Source organism: Passer domesticus, chromosome 9 (genome assembly GCF_036417665.1).
Source record: "Passer domesticus isolate bPasDom1 chromosome 9, bPasDom1.hap1, whole genome shotgun sequence".
NCBI classification, from domain to species: Eukaryota; Metazoa; Chordata; class Aves; order Passeriformes; family Passeridae; genus Passer; species Passer domesticus.
The window spans coordinates 3,978,070-3,999,493 of NC_087482.1; the positions used below are offsets into that span (position 1 = coordinate 3,978,070).

The window sequence follows — 21,424 nt, forward strand, 5'->3', positions numbered from 1 at the left end:
TGTGGCTTTGAAGAAAGTGGGGGACACCTTTTTTGAACAGTACCAGTTACAACAGAATGTGGGAAAATATTTCTAAACACAAATGGGATGCAATCAGAGTAGATCTTAGGTAGAACTTGTTTACTTAGAGCATTCTGCAACCCTGGCACACGGGTCCCCAAGAGCTTGTAGGTGCCTCATCCCTGGAACCATTCCAGGTCAGGTGGCAAAGGGGTCTGAGCAATCTGATCTCTTTAAAGATGTTCCTGCTTATGGCAGGACACTTGCACCTGATGACCTTTACAGGGCCCTGCCAGCCCAGCCCAGTCTAGGACTCCTCACCGTTTTCATTTGAAGAGCACCAAGAGTGCAGGTGAGGAGGAAGGGGGCTCATCTGATGCCTTGGACTTAAGTAGATGAGGAGCCCATCCCTCACACCTGGTTTCACCTGTGGCCCCTTTGCATTTTACCTGCAGGAGCTCCTTGGCAGACCAGCGCTGCTCCTTGTCTGTCTGCAGGCAGCAGCTCAGGAAGTCACACAGCCAAGGTGAAAACAGGTTGGGCTCCTGCAGCTTTTCTTTCCCTCCTGTGCCTATCAGGATTTGAGGCTGGGGAAAAAGGAAACAGGGAGGTTCCACCTGCTGCTTTGCCCATCTGTAACTTTGCCCATCTCCCTGAGCCCATTGTTTAAGCTTCATTCTGCAGTGGCAGTTTCTGCCCTGGCAGAGACCCAGAGATGACTTTCCTTCACCTACAAAAAACCCAAACCCCACATTTTTTCCAACATCCTACAGATCTTGACTTGGCAGCTGATTTCATTGACTGACCTAACAAGTGGGAACTACATCAGCAAAGCATGTTTGATTCTCTGAGAATTCACACCAGCTTGATAGGGTTTTTGGAAGAGGGACTTTGCTATACTAACTCTGCTATTTCCAAGGATTAGTACAAGAAAGGCATCTCTGCCATGCTTGTTGGTCCCTTAAGCAGAGCTGCCATAAAACAAAGCTCATCAAGTTCTCTCCTTTGTTCTTGAAAACAATGGTAATTGGAAGGAAAGAAAGGAAATCCACCAGGTATTCCTCAGGTAAGGAAACAAACATTTAAATCTCAAATTCCACACAGACACATTAAGATGCCTGCACAAATGTGTTGGGATGAAAATGCCTGCTTGGGCACACAGGAAACACCTGCAGCTCTGTCTCTCAGCAGTCGGAAAATTTCAGCTTCCCTTATGCAGCAAAAGAAAACTTTCCATGGTCAGAAGAAGGAGAGGTGCCATCCCTATGGTCACTCTCTGCTCATTTGGCTACTCAAGTCAATGCATTAATGGTAGGCCCATCCCAGAAAGTGCCAGGAAACAAACAGGGGGTTTTGGCAGGCTCTCCACATCACCAGGCTCTGGCTTGGTGATGAGGAGAACGTGGCTTGGGCTATGAGAAAAAACACGGTCACTAGGTGTTTCAGCATTACTGGAAAAGAAGCAGAAGAGACTCTGAGCCATTTACACCCTCATTCCCAGGCTTCCAGCATGTTTCCCAGTGAGAAGACACTGCACAGGGAATTAAGTTCCTCTCTAAAAATCATTGTTTTAGAAACTTTCTTGGCTTTGGGTTTCTTTTCTTCATTGCTGGAAATGTAACACCAGTTCTGAGAGGCTTGACTTGTGGTTTTAGGGGCATCTTCACAGACAGACAAGTGGGAACAATTTGAAACCCAAAGCAAAGTGTTGCCTCAGAAGAGTTGGGGAGTGTTTGCCTGTGTTAAGGCTTGAGCTGTCTGGCAATCCCCTTACATCCATGTGCAGAAACACCCAGCTGCTCCCCAGATCTCAGTCCCTCTGGGCACACAGGCCTCAGGAAAACGATTCCAGCCTTTCTCCTGCTCAAGAGCATCTAACCTAAGCTGAGCTCCAGTTTCTTCAGTAAAGTCAAGGACGTTCTCTTCCATGCAGCTGACAGTGTTCATGGAGCTCAGCAGGTCTTCCTGATATTCCTCAGGCCAAGGAATTACAGTGGAATTTGGCCAGACATCAGATGAACATTATCCAATGTGGTTCATGTGGAACCAAGCTCTAACGCTGACAAGCCAAAGGGAGAGAGCTCATTCTGCTTTTGAAAGATGTCAGTTAGAAACATAAGACACAGACTTGGAACTACTCAAACCTCAGCGTGCAGAATCCATCTAAAATAGACCACAATCATAATGGCAAGGGGCGTTGGAGTCTTGATAAAAACGCCCACCACGATAATAATAACTCTGCCCTAGTGGCAGTGAAATCAATGGTGGCCAAAGAGACTTTATTACTTTCCTCTTCAAACCAAAGGAAAATTTCCAAGCCTAAAATAGCCAATGTACTCTCCTTGATTAAAAGCAATTATAACAATTCATTCAAGTACGCAGACGTGAGCCAAACACAAGGATCACAGGTCACGCCTGACGTTCCTTGTTCATCAGTGGAACCTGCAAACTCTGATTTTATGCTATTTATAAATGTGCCAGTTGTTGGTTTCGTAGAGCTTTTTTGGCAAAATCATGGGGTTTGTTTTCTTATGTTACAGATCCCCTCTATTGGACTTCCAAAGGTGAAATTTTATTTAAAATCAAAACCAAAGTTTTTAAATTGATATATATGGGAAGATCTTTTGCCGAAAATTAGATCATTAAAAGGATGCAGCGTTCCTCAGCAGTCCTGTCCTGTTCCTGATTTGTACACAGCCCCTGGCGGGCGATAATTCCCTTCCTTGCCAGTCAGGGAATAAGGCTCTATGTTCTCTTCTGAATTGGCCATTCGTTCTTAAAGATGGAAAGTCCCCCCTTGTCGGAACCCAGGACATCCCTCTGGCAGCTCTGCGTGGCTCGAGCCCCTGGCAGGGGGCTCAGAGACCCTGGCATGAAGGCAAAGACACCTGTGCCTTTGAGGTGTCTTTGATTTTGACCCATGGAGTTAATTACCAATGTTACGTGAAGAGCTACAAGTCACGAGAGTTTAAGCAGAATAATAATTTGTCTCAGGGTGAAAGGGTAGAAGTTTGGGGTTTTTAGAATGGGGGTTCAGGAGGTGACACGATCCGTCCTAAGGACGTGATTCATGGAGGTTCTTTTTCACTGATCTCAGGGTGCAAAAACTGACACGACAAGGGGATTTGCAGTAAAATCAAAATACATGTACTTTTATTAAATAGCCATAGAGAAGATGCGTTAGAGAGAGGGGAATGAAGAAAGGGAAAAGAATAAGGAAAAGAAAAAGAAGAGAGGGAGGGCAAGGAGGTATATAGCTACCAGACGTGCGGATGACAAAGTCCCTCGAAGTCCGGTCGACGAAGAGGCCTGTCGTCCTCACGTCAGGGGAGATCTCAAAGGTATCAGTCAGGTCTAACCTTTTTTATAGTCCTTTTGAAATGGGGGAAGGGGACCCATTTCAAAACAGTCTGTTGATAAAGGGTACAAGGAGTCCATCAGTAGTCCATCAGGAACAGGCGTCGTCAGCAGCAGATGTCGTAGGCAGGAACCATTGTCTTCTCGGTCCAGTGGTCGCTTGCAAAACTTGCTCCGGTCCCCACGCATACCTTCCCTCACCCTACGGTGGGGATTTCAGTCTTAGTCCTTTTGGGAAAAGAGGGGAGCTTTTCCAGGTAGGGGTCGCACGTCTCAGTCCTTGAGGGGAGAACCTTCTCCCATCTCAGTCCATCTGTCACGGTGGTTGATGTACGGTGAATGGAGGGTCCTTTTGTGGTGACCTCCAGAAAGGTCATTCCAGAGAGAAAGTCCAGCCAAGTCAGAAGGGTGGAGAAATTCCAGCACTAGCGTTGCTAGGTGATGCAGGCGAAGGAGAGCACACTGCCCCTTCTTGGGTGCAGTGTTCCACGAGTTGAGCAAACACACCCGTAGGCAATAATCTGGCTTGGTGGACCAGACAGACCTGGATTTTCAGAACAGGATCTTTCCCTTTCCCCGGTGGTCTTGGCTTTCATGACGATTGAGAGGCAAAAAATGAGGGAAGTTTCGGACAGACTCTCACACCTTGTCATCTCCTTTGCTTCTTGCATTCCCTTGCTGCAGGGATGGCAGCATTCAGGCTGTCAGAAGAGGCTTAAGAGAGGCTCCGCTGATTGCAGAAATGGATGCTGCCCAAAAGGAAAAAGAAACAAAAGAAACCAAATTAAAAGAGACAAAGGAAAAAGGAACCATTTTTCCAAACTGAGTTCCTAACAGGGTTGAGCTGGATTCCTCCAGCACCCAGAAATACACAGACATGGGACTGAGGGCACCAGCAGCACGTCTGCCTTCATGTCCAGCATGCTGCTGGCACAGGCAAACACGGCCCAGAACTGCACTAGTCCATTCCTCATGGTGTCGTCACTTGCTGGGATTTTTGTCCTGCTATCACTCTGGGATTGCTGCTTGCTGTCCTAAGGATTTATTCCTTTCAGGAAAGTCAACAGACTTATTCAAGCTCCTCTTTTCTACGGACATGGGCTCTTTGAGTGTCCAAGAGAGATGTGGGGTATAAGGCATTCCTCAAGAGACTCCCAAGAGCTCTGAAAAATGTTGATCCCACATGTTGATCTCAGGAAAGCTGGACATGCAGGTTTTCAGCAGCAAGCCAGGAGCAAGGACACAAGCATCAGGGTGCAGATGTGCTCAGCTCTGGTTTGCAGGAAGAGCAGTGTCTGCCTCAGCACACCCCACTCCCTCCTGTGCTGGCTGGCATCTTCCATCACAGCAGGCACAGCCAAGGAAGTGGCCTGGTCACCAGCTCCTTGTCTGCCACCAAACCTGGCAGCAAAGCCACAGCCATTCTCATCTACTTGATGGGGCAAGGCAGCACATGGGGCTGGCACAAATCCTGCACAGCTGTGCCTGTTTGGCTGGCAGAAACCTCCAAGGGTGGGCCAGGCGGGACAAGCTGGGTGCTCTCGGATGCTCACAGTGAGCTCCACCCCAGCTCCCCCATTCCCACAGACCAATCTAAAACCGCTTGGCAGGGACTGCTTTCATTGTGTTCCTCAAGCCCCCATCCCCAGCATTGCAATACTTCAGTTCCTTTGCTACCAGGCAAACCTGAATACAGCACCTGAGAGCAAAAGAGGGACACAGAAATGACCAGAAGGTGGGAGCTCTCCTCTGAGGAAGGGCTGGGAGCCTTGTGCCTGTTTATCCTGGAGAAGAGCAAGCCCCAAGGAGACTTTTCAATATTTTCAGGGACTTCTAGGAAAGTTGGGGACATTTCTTTTAGCAGGGGCAATTGCAAGAGGACAAGGGGGAACGGCTTTAAGCTAAAAGACACTCAATTCAGATTGGCTCTGAGGAAGAAACTGTTTGTGAGGAGAGTGCTGGAACACTGGCACAGGCTGCCCAGAGAGCTGGGAGGAGCCCCAACCCAGCAACATTCAAGCTCCGCTTGGTTGGCCCTCTGAACAACCTGATCTACTTGAAGATGTCCTTGCCAGTGGCTGGAGTTCTGGGCTAGATGACCTTCACTGGGCCCTTCTAACCTCAAGCAGTCAAGATCCTACTTGGTTTTCATTTGAAAAGCACCCAGAGTGGAGATTACTCTGTGGGGGGCCCATCTGATTCCCTGGAGTTTGGCCAAGGAGCAAACCCTGGCAGGGAACAGCTGTTTGGCCTGCAGCTGCTTTGCCTTGTACCTGCAGAAGTTCCTTGGCAGAGCCTCGCCTGTCCACATCCATCTGCAGGCAGCAGCCCAGAAATTCATACAAGCCAGGGGGTAGCCTGAGCTGGTGCAGATTTGGAACCCCTTGCTTGCCTATCAGGTAGCTGGCCTGAAGCAAAAGGAAACATGAGACTCTATGTGATTCTTCCATATCCTTCAGGGCTCACCTAGACCCCATCTTTAAAACTCCACTCTGCAGTGGCAATTTCTTGCCCAGCAGATGCTTAGAGATGAGCCTTCTCTCCCAAAGGAAAAAAGGCCCCAGTGCAGCCCCAGCTATTCCAGCACCAGGTCTTGCCTTGACGGCTGATGTGAGCCCCAGAGACCTTTTTTGAAGTGGCCCTTGCTGGAAGCACTTCAAGCTGTGGGAATGGGATTTTCTCTAATGGACTGAGAGCAGAAGGACACGGCTATCTGAGCACATTTGCACCTTACCTTGTCACTGGTCTCCTGCATATAAGGAGCCTCTCCTGTGGCCATTTCTATTCCCACAATGCCAAGGGACCAGGTGTCCACTTTGGGGCCGTAAGGCTCTCTTCTCACCACCTCGGGTGCCATCCAGTAAGTGGTCCCGACCATCGACCTCCGTTTCCTGTGCTCAGGGCTGAGCACAGCACAGAGGCCAAAATCAGCTGAGGAGGAAAACAAACACTGCTTCAAGTAGGAAACCAAGGAAAAGGGCTTCTCACTCTCAGTCCCAGAACGCAGTGCTTAATGGAGCTGGAAAAGCAGCTGGGCTCTCCTTCCTCAGGGCTGCAGCCAAGGACATGGGCAATTGTACAGGTAACAACCCGCCCAGGATTCCCACAAAACCTTGGCTCTTCCTCATTGCCCTGAACGTTTACACTGTAACTCTCTCCCTTTGGAAGGAACACCCACAAACCAAAGTTACTCTGGATACCTGGTTGCTCTCTAGACCACTCAGCACCTTCCAGCTGCGGCCTGGGCTTGCACAGCGCTCCCTGCACTCTCAGCAGCCACTGCTGGCACCCGGCACCTCTCCAAAGCAGCCCCACACCGCCTCCCCGCAGCGCCGCGCCTCAGCAGGAATACCCACCCAGCCTGACGGAGCCATCCCGGCCCAGAAGGATGTTGTCACTTTTGATGTCTCTGTGGATCACCTGCTTGGCATGAAGGAAAGCCAGGCCTTGCAGGCACTGCCAGGGGAAAAAGAAACAGGAGGCCAAGAGTTACCCTGATCTGATTTCATCACATGCAAAAGGAGGCTGCTCCTGAAGATTCTCAGATCTCCAAGGAGCAGTGAGTTCTGGCAAGAGGAAGAGCTTGCTGCTGCAGCACTAGGAGAGCAGGATCTTTCCAAGGGAAGGCATATTAGCTTTGGAGGGGGAAGCATCAGTCAGTCGTTGCTCCAGACTGTCCCCTGCAAAGCCAGTCAGAATGAGCGCTGCTGCAGCGGATGCGCTCTCCCCGTCCGGACGACAAACAATGGTTTGCCAAAAGAGGAAAACGTCCCTGCCTTGGATACCAAGGGGATCAGTGTCGGTCGGGAGACTGGAGGACAAGGGTTCTATGGCTGCCTCAACAGCAGACTTGGAAGTAGCTCTTTTGTCAGTTTGCAGCAGCAAGCACCATGCTGGGTGCCGTGCCATCCTTTGGAGTGGAGAGCTGTGACAGATGAGTCTCTCTTTGGCTTGGCCTCTGGTTTAAAACTCTCACAGCAGCACCTTTGCACTTACAGGCAAAGAAGGCAGTGCAGAAAGGCTCTGGGCAAAGGCTTGGGGAGGCAAAGTGCAGAACAGAAAATAAAAAGGAAAAAGAGACAGAGAGTTCAATGATGGTGGATAAGAGTGAAGAACAGAGTACAGGAAGGGAAGGGACACTGGCAGGCAGTTCAGTCCAGATGCTCTTTCTTCTCTGAAGCAGAAGAGCAACACAGAAAGAAAGCTCTGAACATGGAATCACTCACTTTGCAGTGCTTTCAAAGGACTAGCCTTGTCCAAGCCATCCCAAGCACAAGCAGGACCCCTTACCTCCCGACACACTGTTGCTATGTGTCCTACAGCCATCCTTCTCACGGTGACCACATCAGCTAAGGAGCCTCCATCCATATATTCCAACACCAGCAGGACAGCCTCATCCACAAGGTAGCTGCAAGAGGAAAGCAACAGCATGGAGCTGAACGTGCACAGCTAAATTGCTGTGGGGAAGAAAAGACTACAGCTGAGTTTTGTTTCCAGGTCACTGGTAAATGAAGATGGAATCAAATGAAGACACACTCCACCTAGGCTAGCCAGTGCCTGCCATCTGTGCCACCTAAAGGAGGAAGGCACATCCATGGAAAAGGAGACGGCTTAGGTGGCAAGCAGTGGGAAAAGGAGGTTCAGTGAGGAAAAAGATAAATCTGGAAGTGGGCACATCTCAGCAGCTGCTTCATCATCTTCAGACACAAATTGCACCATTCCCTCCAGCAGCAAGGAGACACAGTTTTCACAACTTTTACTAAAGGCAAGTGGGTGTGCAGCACTGCCAACACCCTTTGGAAAACCTTGCAGAAAGGACAGTCACAAACAGGAAAATAATTTCAGACCTGGCAAATTATGTGTCTCCTAGCCTAGTCTTTTGGCATGCAAGGCAATGGAAAATAGTGGGAACAGCACAAGGTGCATAATCTCTGGCATGTTTTCTCCTCCAACACTTAGAAAAAAATCATGCCCCAAACCAGCAAAACCACATGCAGCAAGTGAACATACAGGCTGCTGGCTTAGTAAGAGAGCCAGGTTTCTGAGATCAATCTTCAAGCTGTTTATGTCAGGAAGCATTCATGGGGACAGAATGCAAACTCCTCCCATGCCTGGTGCAGGAGTGGATTGATGTTCATTGAAAGATCCATTTTCTGCCAGTGGCTAAAGAGCTTTTAAATCTTTGCCTTGCAAGTATGGAAATGAACATTCCCAGAAAATCACCAGAACTACTTACCTTTCTAAGTAGCTGACAATATTGGCGTTCTTATTTTCTCTCATGAGCAGGATTTCTTTTAATACTCCCTCACAGCCCTGGTGCTGGAGATAAAGTTCCTTTACAGCCACCTACAATGACATTCAAAAGCTCTTAGGGACAGACATGACCAGAGCCTCTTTCTCTGGCACTCATGGGCCTGGGTGCCTTGTCACCTCGGAAAAAAGGGACTCTAAACCATCAACCACAAAGCGCTAACACCACCCTCTGCACCTGCAGGCTTCTCAGACTTTATTTAGCACTACTATTATCATTTACACACGCTTTGGAAGCCAAAAGTAATTTTTCTCCTGTGAAGAGATGGCTGCCAATTCAATTGTGTGCCAGAGTAAACACATAAAACATGATGGGGAAAATGCTGTCAAAAAAGAACTGCAAAGCGACTCAAGGTAAAGTTACAATCCCAGCACATCCTCACTTCTTCAGTTTGGCTTTTGCAACTTTGAAGAACAATCTTTAGACTTGAAATTACTGAGTGGGTTTAAAAATGAATACCCCTTTCTGTGGTACACTATGGATGTGCCCCAGGTTCTAAGTACAGGGCTTGGGGCTTTTGGACGCCTCCGAGACCTCCCTCCAAGTGCAGTTCCTGAGCACAGCTCTGCAGCTGGATAAGGAACTACCTTCTCTGATTCCTTACTATTAAGGAAGATGGAATGTATTTCCTGAGAGTCAAAAAGGAGAATTCAGGACTTGGAACTTCTAGCCCCAAAGAGCAGCAAGACTCTCCAAGACACCACTATGCCTGTTCAGAACAGAGAGCATCTCTCTAGTGGAACACAGGATCAACACAAGGTTGTATTATTTAAGGCTCTTCATCAACTTCTTCTCATTCATCTGTGCACATGTCTCTGTGTGTGTGTGTAGGTGTGTGTGTATGTGAACTAGGTTCCCTAGGACTGAAAGGCAAAACTGTGCTCCAGACAAGATCTCTCTTTCTGAAGGGCTTGCATTGTATTTTCCAACTGAATCACGTGATAGAAAACAAAATATCTGTGTCTGATCCTGGGCTTAAGAGGAATTGGGCTGGAATGATGGCTCTTGCCAACAGCTAATCTATGCATACTTATCCAGTAAGTCCAAGCTAGCGTGTCCTCTGAAAGACACCACGGCCATCCTTGCATTCATTCAGGTAGGTAGGAAGGACAAAGTCTGTCCCAAAATGCATTTTGCAGCCTGCCTCTAGACAGACTGCTTCTGCAGAACAGCCTCTGCAGCAAAGACAGGCGGCCCAAAGCTCTGGCCACAGATCACATCACAGGGAAAGCACTCAAGAGCTGCAAGATCTGCATGGGCACTCACCGCTTGTCCTGTGGCAGTGTCAAAGGCCTTATAAACAGCTCCAAAGCCCCTAGAATCAGAACAGTGGCAAGAACAGAGAAGTTGTTCAGTGCTGAGGAGCAAAAGGCAGCCCAGGCAGGAGCTCTGTGCTGCCTGCAGTGTCTCTAAAACACTGGGCTTTGTCTACTCTTCAGCCAAGGGCACAGCAGCGCAGCAGCCCTCTGCCATGCAGAGTGTCCAAGAGAAAAGCTGGCTCCCACAGGAAGAAAAAGGGCTGCTAGAATTCTCCAATACACACACTAACTTATGCATGTGGGGGGGTTTTCTTTGCCTTTTTCTTCTTGTATCTCTGCCTGTGACGTGCCTTTCCAGGCAATGAAACACACAGTGCTGCTGGGCCTTCTCACTGCTCTCCTTTCATCCTACCTGCCAAACTCAGGCAATGCCACACAGCCTTTCTTATTTTCCTGACCATTGAATATTGTTTCCAGAAAAATACTACTAAGAAATGCTACTGAGAGCTGTTATCTGACAGCTGTCTGGTGGGAAACAACACACAAAACCTGCTCTCTCAGCTTTTCCTTCCTTCATGAGTGTGGCCATATTACTTTGAATCATACAAAACCATGTCTCCTGGGAAAATAGGCAAACTGGTGCCCCATCTTGGAGGGACAGGAGGGCTTCCAGGTCCTGCTCCTTGAGGCAGCCAAGACATTGTCAGCATCCAGTTATCTTTGATGATTCCTTGTACTGCCTCAGTAGTGAGACAGGGACAATCTGGAGCCAGGCTCTGAAAATGCTTGCAGCTTGCCTGACTTCCCACATGCTATTGCACCACCAAAATTCCTGGCCTGTGGTTCTGTAGAAATAAGTGTGGCTGCACTCACCCAATGCCAAGATGTTCCCATCCAGTGTACTTCTTTTCTGGATCTTCCACACTCACCACACACCCTGAAAGAAACAAAATGCAAGAAGCAAAGTTCAAAACAGAGAGATTGAGCTTGCAGGAGATCTGAAACCCAGCTCCACTCTCTGGGGCTCTGAGCAATTTGTGGTCTTTTGGCTAACGATAACATCAACAAGAACAACAACAACAGCAGCCCCAGCAAAACAGGCAGCTCTGCACAGAGTCTGATTCTCCCACACTCCTTTGCAGGGTTGCCTTGAGGCGAAACTAAGCCCATGGAAAAACCATCAGAGCAGACAGAAATCAGAAGACAAACAGGCACCAAGGCAAGCGGCTGTCATCTACAAATGGGAAGGAGGGCTGAAAAATCAGGAGCCTTCATTTTCTTGGGAAGAAACACTCTCTTGGGAGATTCAGCACAAGATTACATACTTCCAAAGATTCAGTGCACCCTGGGATCTGGGATGAATTTTTATCAACATCTGCTTTTTGCAGAGCAGAAAGAATATTGCAAAGTGAATTCCAGGAGAGGAGGGGATGTTCCCTTCCTCTCAGCAGTTTGCCTAAAGAATGCCTTGACATTTTCAGAGAACAGCAGCTCATGCTACATCCAAGAACAATGACTCTAAGAATTAGAACACTTTTCATTTAGGAGCAGGCTAAGTTCTGAAGACCACTTTGCCCGTTCCTCATTTAGTGAAGAACTACAAGTGCTGGTCTTCAGCCTGGGCTGCAGCAGCCACGGGCACTGGACTTGGCCCCTTGAACAGCACCCACGTGCCCCATCTTCCCAAAGGGCACAGCCCAGACGGGGCACAAGGACAGCGCCGCTCCTCAGGCGCTGCCGTGACACAGACACCTGCACAAAGGAGATGCTGATCCTCTCACCAGCCCAGGCAAAGCTGCAGCAACGGGGCAGCAGCTGCAACCCCACAGCTGAGGAAGGCTCCAGCCCCTGCAGGCACAGCAGCTGTCAGTGGCAGGGCAGGTATGACAAAAAGCTTGGCAAAGCCTACGAACGGCCACTGACAGCCACTGTCAAGAAGCCAGAGGCACACCCAGCTCTGTTACAAGCTGTTGACCCCACTCAAGACAGAACATGGTTGTCTTTCTCTTCAGACCCACGGAGGAGTCAATCAATCCACCTTTTGTCCCAACAGCTGATGGCAGACACTGAGTAAACTGGGCTCTGCTCTGTGCCTGACCCGTCAGTCCCTGACAGCACTGCACTGGCAGCCCTTACTAGTTGTAAGAAGCAACTCAGCTCTACTGCAGAGTCACCAAGGCCTTGGTGTGCTTTCCTCCAGTGCAGGAATCTGTGCAGGGATTGAGGCCAATGCTTAGTATTCCAAGAGTGTTTATCAGCTGGGCATTAGCAGTGACAAAGTGCCTGGTACTGCAGGAACATGCAGCAGAGGGGCTGCAGGCTTCCTCCCGAGAATTGCCTGCAGGGCACTTCTATCTGGAAATGCCACATGGATGTGTCTCTTTGATGCATCTTCCTAGGCATACAACTAAAATATCAAACAGGGATTGTCAAAAAAAGTGTGGTGGTTTTCTTCTTTTGGGGCACTTTGAAAACAACTCTTCCTATCTGATACCTCGGGATTGTTCTAACAATGTAACATTTTAACTTTTAGGGCACATTGAAAAGACCTCTTCCTCTCTTATTTGTGCTATCATTTGATGTTCTCATCCAGAAGGTCAGGCTAACCAAAATGTAGAATTCTTATCAAACCCAAACTGTAGAAGGAACAGTAGAAGTACTAACAGTCATAAAAACAACACCAGCATTAAACCAGCCCCACAGACAATCAAGTTCTGGGAAGTATTTTGTCTCCAATGGCTGGTGACATGTCAGGAGTCTAAAGGGAATCTAGGAAGCCAAATGTTCTCATCAGTTAGGCCAGACTAGCACACACACCTTCACGGAGGCATTGGCTGGGTTGCAGCCTTCTGCTGCTTGCAAAACAATCCCTGCTTTTGTCTTCACTGCACAGGGAAGCTCAGGCAAAGCCCACCCACTCCCAGCTGCCCTCAAAGGCAAAAGGAATGCCCCAAAGTGCTGTCTGGCTGCCCCCAAGCACAACACTGGCCTCTGTAGAGATCCACAATATCTGTCTTGTTGCCATGATAATTTAGGAAAAAAGCCTCTGCTAGGATTTTTCCTGTTCTGAAGAGCTGAGAGCCTCAGGAAAGAAATGTAAACAATGGCTATCTGCTGCTGTGGAATGCCACGGGTGCATCTTCCATTAGTTCATGTAGATTGTTTTCAATCAGTGACCAATCACAGCCACCTGTGCCAAGGTTGTGAGCAGTCACAGGTTTTTGTTATTGATTCCTATTCTATTCTTGTCTTGGTAGCCTTCTGATCCCTTTCTCTCTGTTCTTTTAGTATAGTTGTAATGTAGTATTTTAGTATAATATATAACATAATAAATCAGCCTTCTGATCAAAATGGAGTCAAGCCTCGTGTCCTCGCACCAGGGATCTCAGTCTAAGCAAGAATTGGTGACCCCTGGACGTGTGAAACTGATGGTCACCCCAAGAGTGACCATGGAATCTAGCCTGGAGCTGAAGAAACAAGACCCTGAAGATGGGCAGAGTTCACAGCCAAGGCAAACAGGAGAACCTGTTGGACTTTCCTGGAGATTGTGTCCAGAGACCGCAGAGCAGCAGAGCTGCACAGCTGGATCCACAAGGATACTGTCTAAAGGTACTGTTATTTTTTCCCTTCCTGAAGATCCTGCCATTCGCAAAAGGTCTGAGGAAAGTTGGAAAAATGTACCTTCGGAAGCTCAGGTTCCGTTTACTGCGTCAGAGGAGAAAGTTATTAAACTCTGGTGCAGATGGGGACGCAGGGACAGAATTCCTCAATGTATGTTGGAGAGACGGTGTTATGAGTTCTTCAGATGGGCAAAATTTCATAGATTTATTACAAATGTCGTAGACTCCCTTGATTTAGGTTTTTGGGAGTTCATGGACTCTCTTTTTGACTGGACAATAGTCCAGCGTGTTCAATGCCCAATGATGCATGCAGTGCACGTACTGATTTATGGTGTTATCTTGAAATGGGGACGGGCTGCGGGGGACATCATGGCTCGGGAGCGCAGTCGCGTTCTGTCCCCGCCAGCTTCGGCACGAGAGGAGCCTCTCAAAGAAGACGAACCGCGAGTTTGCATTCCCCCCGCACTGCCCACAGCTGAGCAAAAGTTTTTCTCCGCTCCCTTGGAGCAAACAGATCTACCTTCCCCCCCCGCTCCTTCTCTTGGGGGGGATGAAAAACCGAACCCGCCGCTTTCCGGGCCGGCCCCGCCCGCTTCGCCGCGAAATTCTCCGCTTCCCCCACCCCGGGAGGGGGCGGATCCGGCTCCGCCTCAGCCAGCCCCGCGGGAGGCGCCGGACCCCGCGGCTCCGCCTCAGCCAGCCCCGCGGGAGGGGCCGGACCCCGCGGCTCCGCCTCAGCCAGCCCCGCGGGAGGCGCCGGACCCCGCGGCTCCGCCTCAGCCAGCCCCGCGGGAGGCGCCGGACCCCGCGGCTCCGCCTCAGCCGGCTCCGCCCGCGGCCCCGCAGCCGCCCGGGCCAGCTCCGCCGGCTCTGATGACTGCGCCTGCGCCGCGGCACCCGGAACCGCCTCCCGCCGATCCGCCCGTGTTGCCAGGCAGCGCGATCAACAACAGTGATTCCCCGGCTGTGCTGCTGCTCCCGGGAGCTGCAGGAGCTGCCTCCGTGTCTTCTTTCTCTGCATCCCAGCCGGCAACTGAATTCGCAACGGTGCAGGCGGCGCCTGCGCGGGCCGACCCCGCTCCGAGCCCGCCGCCCCCGCCTGTCCCGCCGCTCCCTGCCGATCCAATTGCAGTGCAAGAGCTTGCTGAGAATAGTGCTGAGCCCACGAGACCGCCTCAAAAGTCGACACCAGCGCCCGTGCTGCCTGCACCACCCACCCCAGTTGTCCCGCAGGTTTCCGAAACTCCATCATTCACATCAAACCCTGCGAAAAGCCTGTCCTTCCGTAAAAAAAGCATAACCCTCCAGCTGACTGCAGGAGCAGTTCGGCTGGCTGTGTTCAAAATCAATATAGTTTTTAAATCACTTCGCGTATAGTCGAGAGCTTCTCCCTAGAAGTTAAAGTGCCTGCCTTCCCCCGAGCGCCCCAGCGGCGTGGGGGAGTTGGCTCCTGTAACATCTACCTCTAGTTCCCAACCCAGTAGAGATAAAAGTAGTGCCAAAAAGCAAAAAGCAGAAAAAATAACATTTACCTTACAAAAACAAGAGACACAGAGCAAAGCAAGCACTGCTCGCTTGCTCTGGAGACAAGAAACCCTCAAATCTAAAATAACAATTCCTGAGAAAACTTCTCTTCTCCAGCTGCCAGTGTGCACCAGTGCTTCTAAAAAAAAAACATTTCGTCATTTCTACTCTCAAAACACTAGCAGCATAGTCCTACCAAGTTCTGAGCGTGCAGAGCCCGCCTCACAAGCTAGTTCTAAGCCGTTTAACTCATTTCCCTGGGCCGGGGCCATCGCCCCGTCCAGTGCTGAGTTCAAAAACTTTGCTTTCCCCACAAGAACCTAGGCCACCATTCTGTGAGCCAAGTCTGAGTTCTCTGGTCCGCCCACCAGGACCAGAGCCACCCAAGGGTCCTAGAGACACTCTGCTGCTGCTACTCTTCTTCTAATGAAAAAAAAATAATAATAATAAAGAAAAGTGGAAAGAGCTAGCAGCTCAAAAGCATTGAAAAGCCAAAAATTAGCCTCAGCACAAGTGGTTCAATGAAGGGCTGTGGCCAGGGCATTCCAGAAATTTTCTCTGAATTGTTTCATGACTGTAAATGAATTGTTTGATAATTCTTGTTTTCTTTAGCAGTTCTTTGTTTCAGAATTCTGCAAGCCTGTTTCAGGACCAAAGGGGACTTCCAGAGATGTCAAAGAAGAACATCTTCAGTCCATGGACTCTGTCCTGAAACTCAGCTGCTTGGACTTGAAACAATGAACTTTCTCTGCATGTGTTCTTTGCATTTTCTTATTTTTTAAGATTGTTTTAGTGATATGATATAATTAGATGTTTGATAAGTGAAGAATTTCCCTGAATGTTTTACAGGTGAAGAGTTTCCCTGACCATTCCACATCAGCAGATGATTGAGATTTTGATTGGCAACAGATCAACCTCAAGAGGTGTTGTTCTCTCTTCTGCAAGGCCTCAGTAGAGGAGATTGCAAACATTTCTTTTTCTATTTAATTTAATAATTTAAAAGGGTGAGATGTTGCCAGGATTTTTAGTGAAAAAGCCTCTGCTAGGATTTTTCCTGTCCTGAGGAGCTGAGGGCCTCAGGAAAGAAATGTAAACAATGGCTATCTGCTGCTGTGGAATGCCACAGGTGAATCTTCCATTGGTTCATGTGGATTGTTTTCAATCAGTGACCAATCACAGCCACCTGTGCCAAGGCTGTGAGCAGTCACAGGATTTTTGTTATTCATTTCTCTTCTATTCTTGTCTTTGTAGCCTTCTGATTTTTCTCTCTCTGTTCTTTTAGTATAGCTGTAATGTAGCATTTTAGTATAATATATATCATAATAAATCAGCCTTCTGATCAACATGGAGTCAAGCCTCGTGTCCTCGCGCCAGGGGTTGCAGTCTAAGCAAGATTGCCCTGTGTTTGTTTTTGCCCTGAAGTAACTGAGATTCACTGGAATATTTACAAGCCATAAATGATGGATTTATTGGGGTTGCTAGAATCTTCCATATTTTATGACTTTTCTGCTGCACAAGAGCCTGGCACTTGCAGAACTCTTGCCCCATGCACTTCCCCAGTGCTTCTTGCAGAGAAGCTTTGGGAAGCACTCAGGAAAAGTGCCATGTTCATGTGTGGTTTGTGGAGCCCACAGGACAGGGAAATGTCTTTGCAGTGGGCACTGCCTTTTATTCCAAGGTGTAGAAGGATTCTTGGCTGAACAATGCCATGATATTCCCCTGTGGGAATTGGACAGCCCTGGTCTGCAGATTACAGAGTTACTCTGAAAACCATGTATCGTCCTCAAACAGGAACAAGATAGACCATGTGCTGTCCTCAAATAGATACAACAAGGAAGAATGAGCATTGTGCCAGGATGAAACCAAATGTGCCAAGCACGTTGTGGGAGCTGCTAATTTGGCACACCTTAGCTAAAGATGCTTATAGTGTGACAACCAATCAGTAATTAAGATGTATGTGTGAATGTAGCTACTTAACCAATGAGCATTAAGCATTAGTGGCAGGAGACAGTGTATAGAGGAGGATAACTATGTCAAAGTTGCTTAATAAAGGAGAACGACGTGTAGCCACATTGGCTGTGAGTGTCATTACTCAGCCGACTCTCCGTGGGACCCTCCTCACCAAGGAATTGTCATTGCTGTGGGCACTGGCTGTTATTCCAACACCTGTGTCATTTATTCTACTGGAATCCTTGTCAGAAAGGTTGTTCTTCGCCATTGAGATTTTTAGGTGACATTTTTGATCTCAAACAGCCCAAAGTTTTCCATCTCACAGGTTTCTGATGCTGGTTTTCCCTTTCCAGTCTGTTGTTGGCCAAGGAAGATGCTGCTTAGATTCTGCAGGCCCCCATACATGGATACTGTTATAGGTAAAAATCGATCCAGCCAATTTAATAAAAATAAAATATAAATTTATTCACAACCGATATACAGTCCTGACAGCCAACAATCAAGGACAGCACTGACCCCGGGATGGAAGCTGGGTGAACACAGATCCGCCTTCTATCGCACCCAATCCCCCCTGTTCACCAATGCCGCTTGGCAGAGTCCGTTCTTATACTCTTTTTCTAGCCTCCAGCAGAGTCCCTTTGTCTTTCCTCAGGGTTCTTCACATTCATGATGCCTCTATTCTCCGTCCTGTGCTGGACAAAACCTTGTGCAGGAACTGATGTGTATCCACTCTTTGGTTACCGGAATCCCATATGCAGATATATGTCCTTGATGGTCCCCTCTGTCTAAGATGAACATCTCCATGGGCCATCATCGCTGGGCCTCCTCCTGTTCACACCAGTGAGAACGACAATCTCCTGTGCCAGCTGGGTTCACTTCCTATGTTAATGACACTCCTCCTACCCGACTGCCAGCTGCGGTTTCCTCACCCTGTGAAGCAATCCCCTCTTCCCTTGCTACTGTGATTTCAAGGCTTGATATTTTATTCATATATATATATATATATTCTATCAGCACAAATTACCATAATATACATAACAGGTACCAAGCTGAAAATTCTTCAGTTCTCCACAGCAGCCCAGTTATCCACAGGAGGGCCAAGAGCAGCTCCATAAGCTCCAAGGGATTCTAACAGATGAATTTCTGTCCCTCAGGAAGGCAGGGCTGGGTCTGAAGTAAAGGGTCTGACTCTGCACCCACCTTTACATGGCAGCAGCTGTCCCACACTTTGTGAAAGGCACATAACATGTGACACTCTTAATTCAGCACTGGCTTAGTCAGTCTTATAAAGCTCTTAAAAAAAAAAAACAAAACAGAGTGGGCAAAAAATTATTTGTATTTAATTGGTTGGGGTGTTTTTGGCTTTTTTTTTTTCTTGGTTCTTTGCTTTGGTGATCAGAGATCATGGAGGAAGAGGCAGATTTTCTGTTCAACTTGCCTGTCAGTATGCAGGGGGCATGAAAAGAAGATCAGCTTTTCACCAGCTGGTTAAGGAGCTCTAAAAGTAATTGTGCTGTCCTTAATCAGGGGGTGGGGGCACTGCTAACAGCCTGGATTGTCCCCACCTGTGTTGACCTCCTACGAAAGTGCTGTGTAGATCCAGAGCCTTGTGCATTGGCCCAATGGTGCAAAAATCCTCCCAACATCTATCTGTTTGCAAAAATGTGTTCTCATTAAGATGAAAAGCTGTATGGGTGGCCTGCAGCTAATGTTGTTTTGTTGCCTGGACCCCAGTCAGTGCTCACATCTAAATGACTGACCAGCCCCAAGCTGCTCTTAAGACTGATTTGATCAAAGGCACTGAAGCTCTGTTGAGTGCAAATTCTCCAGGAAAACAAGCACAGGAACTTGGATAATGTTGGTGACAAAAGCAGAGTGCAGAATTGAACCTATGAGGACACCTCCCTGCTGCCTCCCCCCACCCTTTTATTTTAAATTCATTTCATATTTTGAGTGTGAGCTCTTGCATGAAGTGGGCCCTCAGCAAGGAGCTGCTGGGCCTACTGGCTGTGTCCCTTTGTGCTCCCAGTGCTTCTTGAAATAAATGGGCTGGAGATCTTTCTCCTTTTTAAAGTCTTTATTAAAAAGAATCAGCTCAGGTGGGGAGAAATCGACGGGTCGCGCCCACACCGCTGGCACTCCCAGGAATGGCACAGAGGAGGAGGATGATGCAGCTGTGTCCGCTGGTCTGCAGGCAGAGCTGGGGATTCCGTCCTCACCAGAGATTAGGAGATTCCGCCTTTTCGGTCCAACGCCTCGGGTCCTCTCTCTAGTCAACATCCTTTCAGGTTAGGGTGAGAAGCAAAAAGGATCCAAGCAGGCACTGGACTACGCTCCCATCCTTAGACATCACCTAGGTCCCCTAGTTCTATGTTGGCTCCTTGTTTTTAGGGGTTTTCCTGGAAAACTGCAAAATTTGGTGCAATGCATTTCTCATCTGCATACCAGCTCTGATGCCACTGCCATTCTCCTGCTACCTGCAGGGTCCCTGTGTCACTCCCTGGCAAGCCTCATGGGGACAATGGTTAATCACCAACCATTAACAGGTAATTGAAGAAGAACTCTTAACAATGAAGCTAACTGAACAGCAACTGGTCCAACTTGTTTTAACTCTGCAACCTTAAAAAAAAATAGGGTTCCAAACTTCCCTCTTGCAGCAATTGTTCAATAACTATGGCCAGCCCCCTCTTTCCTTCCAGGGAAATTGGATACTGTTTGACCCATATGGGTGAAGTATCGTCTTGCATTTTTATTGTTATCGGAGGAATGTCCCGCTTTCCTCCTTCAGCCCACACCTCTGGGCTTATTTCAGCAACATCACCTTGGGATAACTTCATTATTTGTACCACCATCTTCCCTTCTCTCGGGACAATTCCTACTCCCAAATGAACTTGTAGATCTCTCCCTAACAAACTTTTTTCTAGTTTAGGCAGGTAGATCAAATTTGCTTCACACTGCCTTGAGTTTCCGATTATTTTTACATTCTCGATCACTGAGGCTCTAAATGGTTTCCCTTCAGCCCCTAATACTTCACAAAATTTTCTACCAATTACCATACCTTCTGGTATTTTGTTGAGACAGGACTTATCTGCTCCTGTATCAACCAAAAATTCAAATTCCCTATTTTGGGTTCCCACTTCAAAGTTTACCAAGGGCTCCTCTAGATGTTGCATTGGGTCCCCTAAAGTACAGAGCCCTTGACACCCCTAATCATCATCTCTAAGCATTTTCTCTAAGGCTTCTTGTTCTTTGGCTATTGCTTCATCAAGGGTCAGCTTTTTACAAAACCTTCTAATGTGCCCAGTCTGCCCACAGTAACAGCAACGCCTTTCACTTGAAGGGACTTGAGGCCTCCGTTCCTCTTGTACCTGATGGTACTGGCCTATCCTTATCTGCTCCTGGTGGTGGATTCCTCTACTCTTTTGTGGCCTTGGACTGTAGGAAAGAATTGTTTGCTCCAACACTTTCTCTAGCTATAGAGACCATGATCCTAGCTTTGGCCTTTGCTTTTTCTTCTTCCCTCCTTAAATACACTTTCAATGCTTCCTTCAATAACTCATTAATGTCTTTTTCTTGCCAATCTTAATTCTTTTCCAGTTTTCTCCGTATATCAGGCCAAGATTTAGTAACAAACTGGACCTTTAATAGCACTTCACCCTCTTTGGTGTCTGGGTCTATTCTAGAATACAATTGAAAGTTCCGCTTTAGGCGATTAAGCCAAGTAGCAGGAGTTTCATCCTTCTCTTGTGCGCCCGCGAATGCCAATTTTGTATTAGTTCCTTTGGGAACTGATTCTCTGATCCTTCTAATGATCAGAGACCTGTACTCCATCATGGCTTTCCTCCCTTCCTCCTGATTAGGGTTCCAATTGGGATCCACTAGTGGCAATTTGTCTTCACCTGATGGCACTTGGGGTCCTGGACGATTACCTTTTTCCCAAATTCTTATGCTTGCGGCTCTAATCATTCGGGACTCTTCTGGGGAAAATAATATATTTAGAATAGAATTCATCTCCCCCCAAGTGTAGATATTTGGACCTAAGAACTGATCCACTTGGTTAGCAATGCCCACAGGGGCTTCAACTAAATTCCCTAACTCCTTCTTGAATGCTCTCACCTCAGAGGCATGTAGAGGAGCGTTTACAAAAGCAACACCTCTTGCTACTGCTTCCATAGGAACTACTCTAAGAGGAAAAAGTCTCTCTACTTTGGAGGTCTTGGATCGGGTACCGCAGTATGGCCCATCTTCAGACACAAAATTACTCATTTGAGGGGTATTAGCACTAGCTTGGACCTGCTGTAGGTCAGCGGCTGTACCTGGTGATAAGAGGTTACTAGGTAAGGAAGCATTTGTGTCCCAGTTAGGAGGAGGGACAGCAGTAGGAGGGGGAGAAGAGCTTGAGT

At 48.1% G+C, this 21,424-nt stretch overlaps 1 protein-coding gene and 1 long non-coding RNA gene across 6 annotated transcripts in view; one reads left to right on the plus strand and one right to left on the minus strand.

Annotated features, from left to right (window-relative positions):
- The first annotated feature begins 442 nt into the window (after window positions 1-442).
- Window positions 443-2,336, plus strand: LOC135307049 (uncharacterized). The gene is made up of 2 exons (XR_010367791.1): window positions 443-1,066; window positions 1,656-2,336. It is a non-coding gene; the product is annotated as an uncharacterized LOC135307049 (long non-coding RNA).
- Window positions 2,337-3,132: 796 nt separating this feature from the next.
- The window catches only part of LOC135307549 (serine/threonine-protein kinase PAK 1-like), a 437,852-nt gene continuing 419,560 nt past the window's right edge, over window positions 3,133-21,424 (minus strand). Inside the window, exons 1-7 of one of the 5 annotated variants that reach the window (XM_064431962.1) lie at window positions 10,801-11,568; window positions 8,594-8,703; window positions 7,648-7,765; window positions 6,714-6,813; window positions 6,092-6,288; window positions 5,631-5,765; window positions 3,133-4,106 (exon numbers count right to left, since the gene is read on the minus strand). In XM_064431962.1, coding sequence (XP_064288032.1) covers window positions 4,062-4,106; window positions 5,631-5,765; window positions 6,092-6,288; window positions 6,714-6,813; window positions 7,648-7,765; window positions 8,594-8,703; window positions 10,801-11,097 — 1,002 coding nt within the window. In that variant the 5' untranslated portion in view covers window positions 11,098-11,568 and the 3' untranslated portion in view covers window positions 3,133-4,061. The other 4 variants (XM_064431964.1, XM_064431963.1, XM_064431961.1 and 1 more) reach the window with 4 other exon arrangements.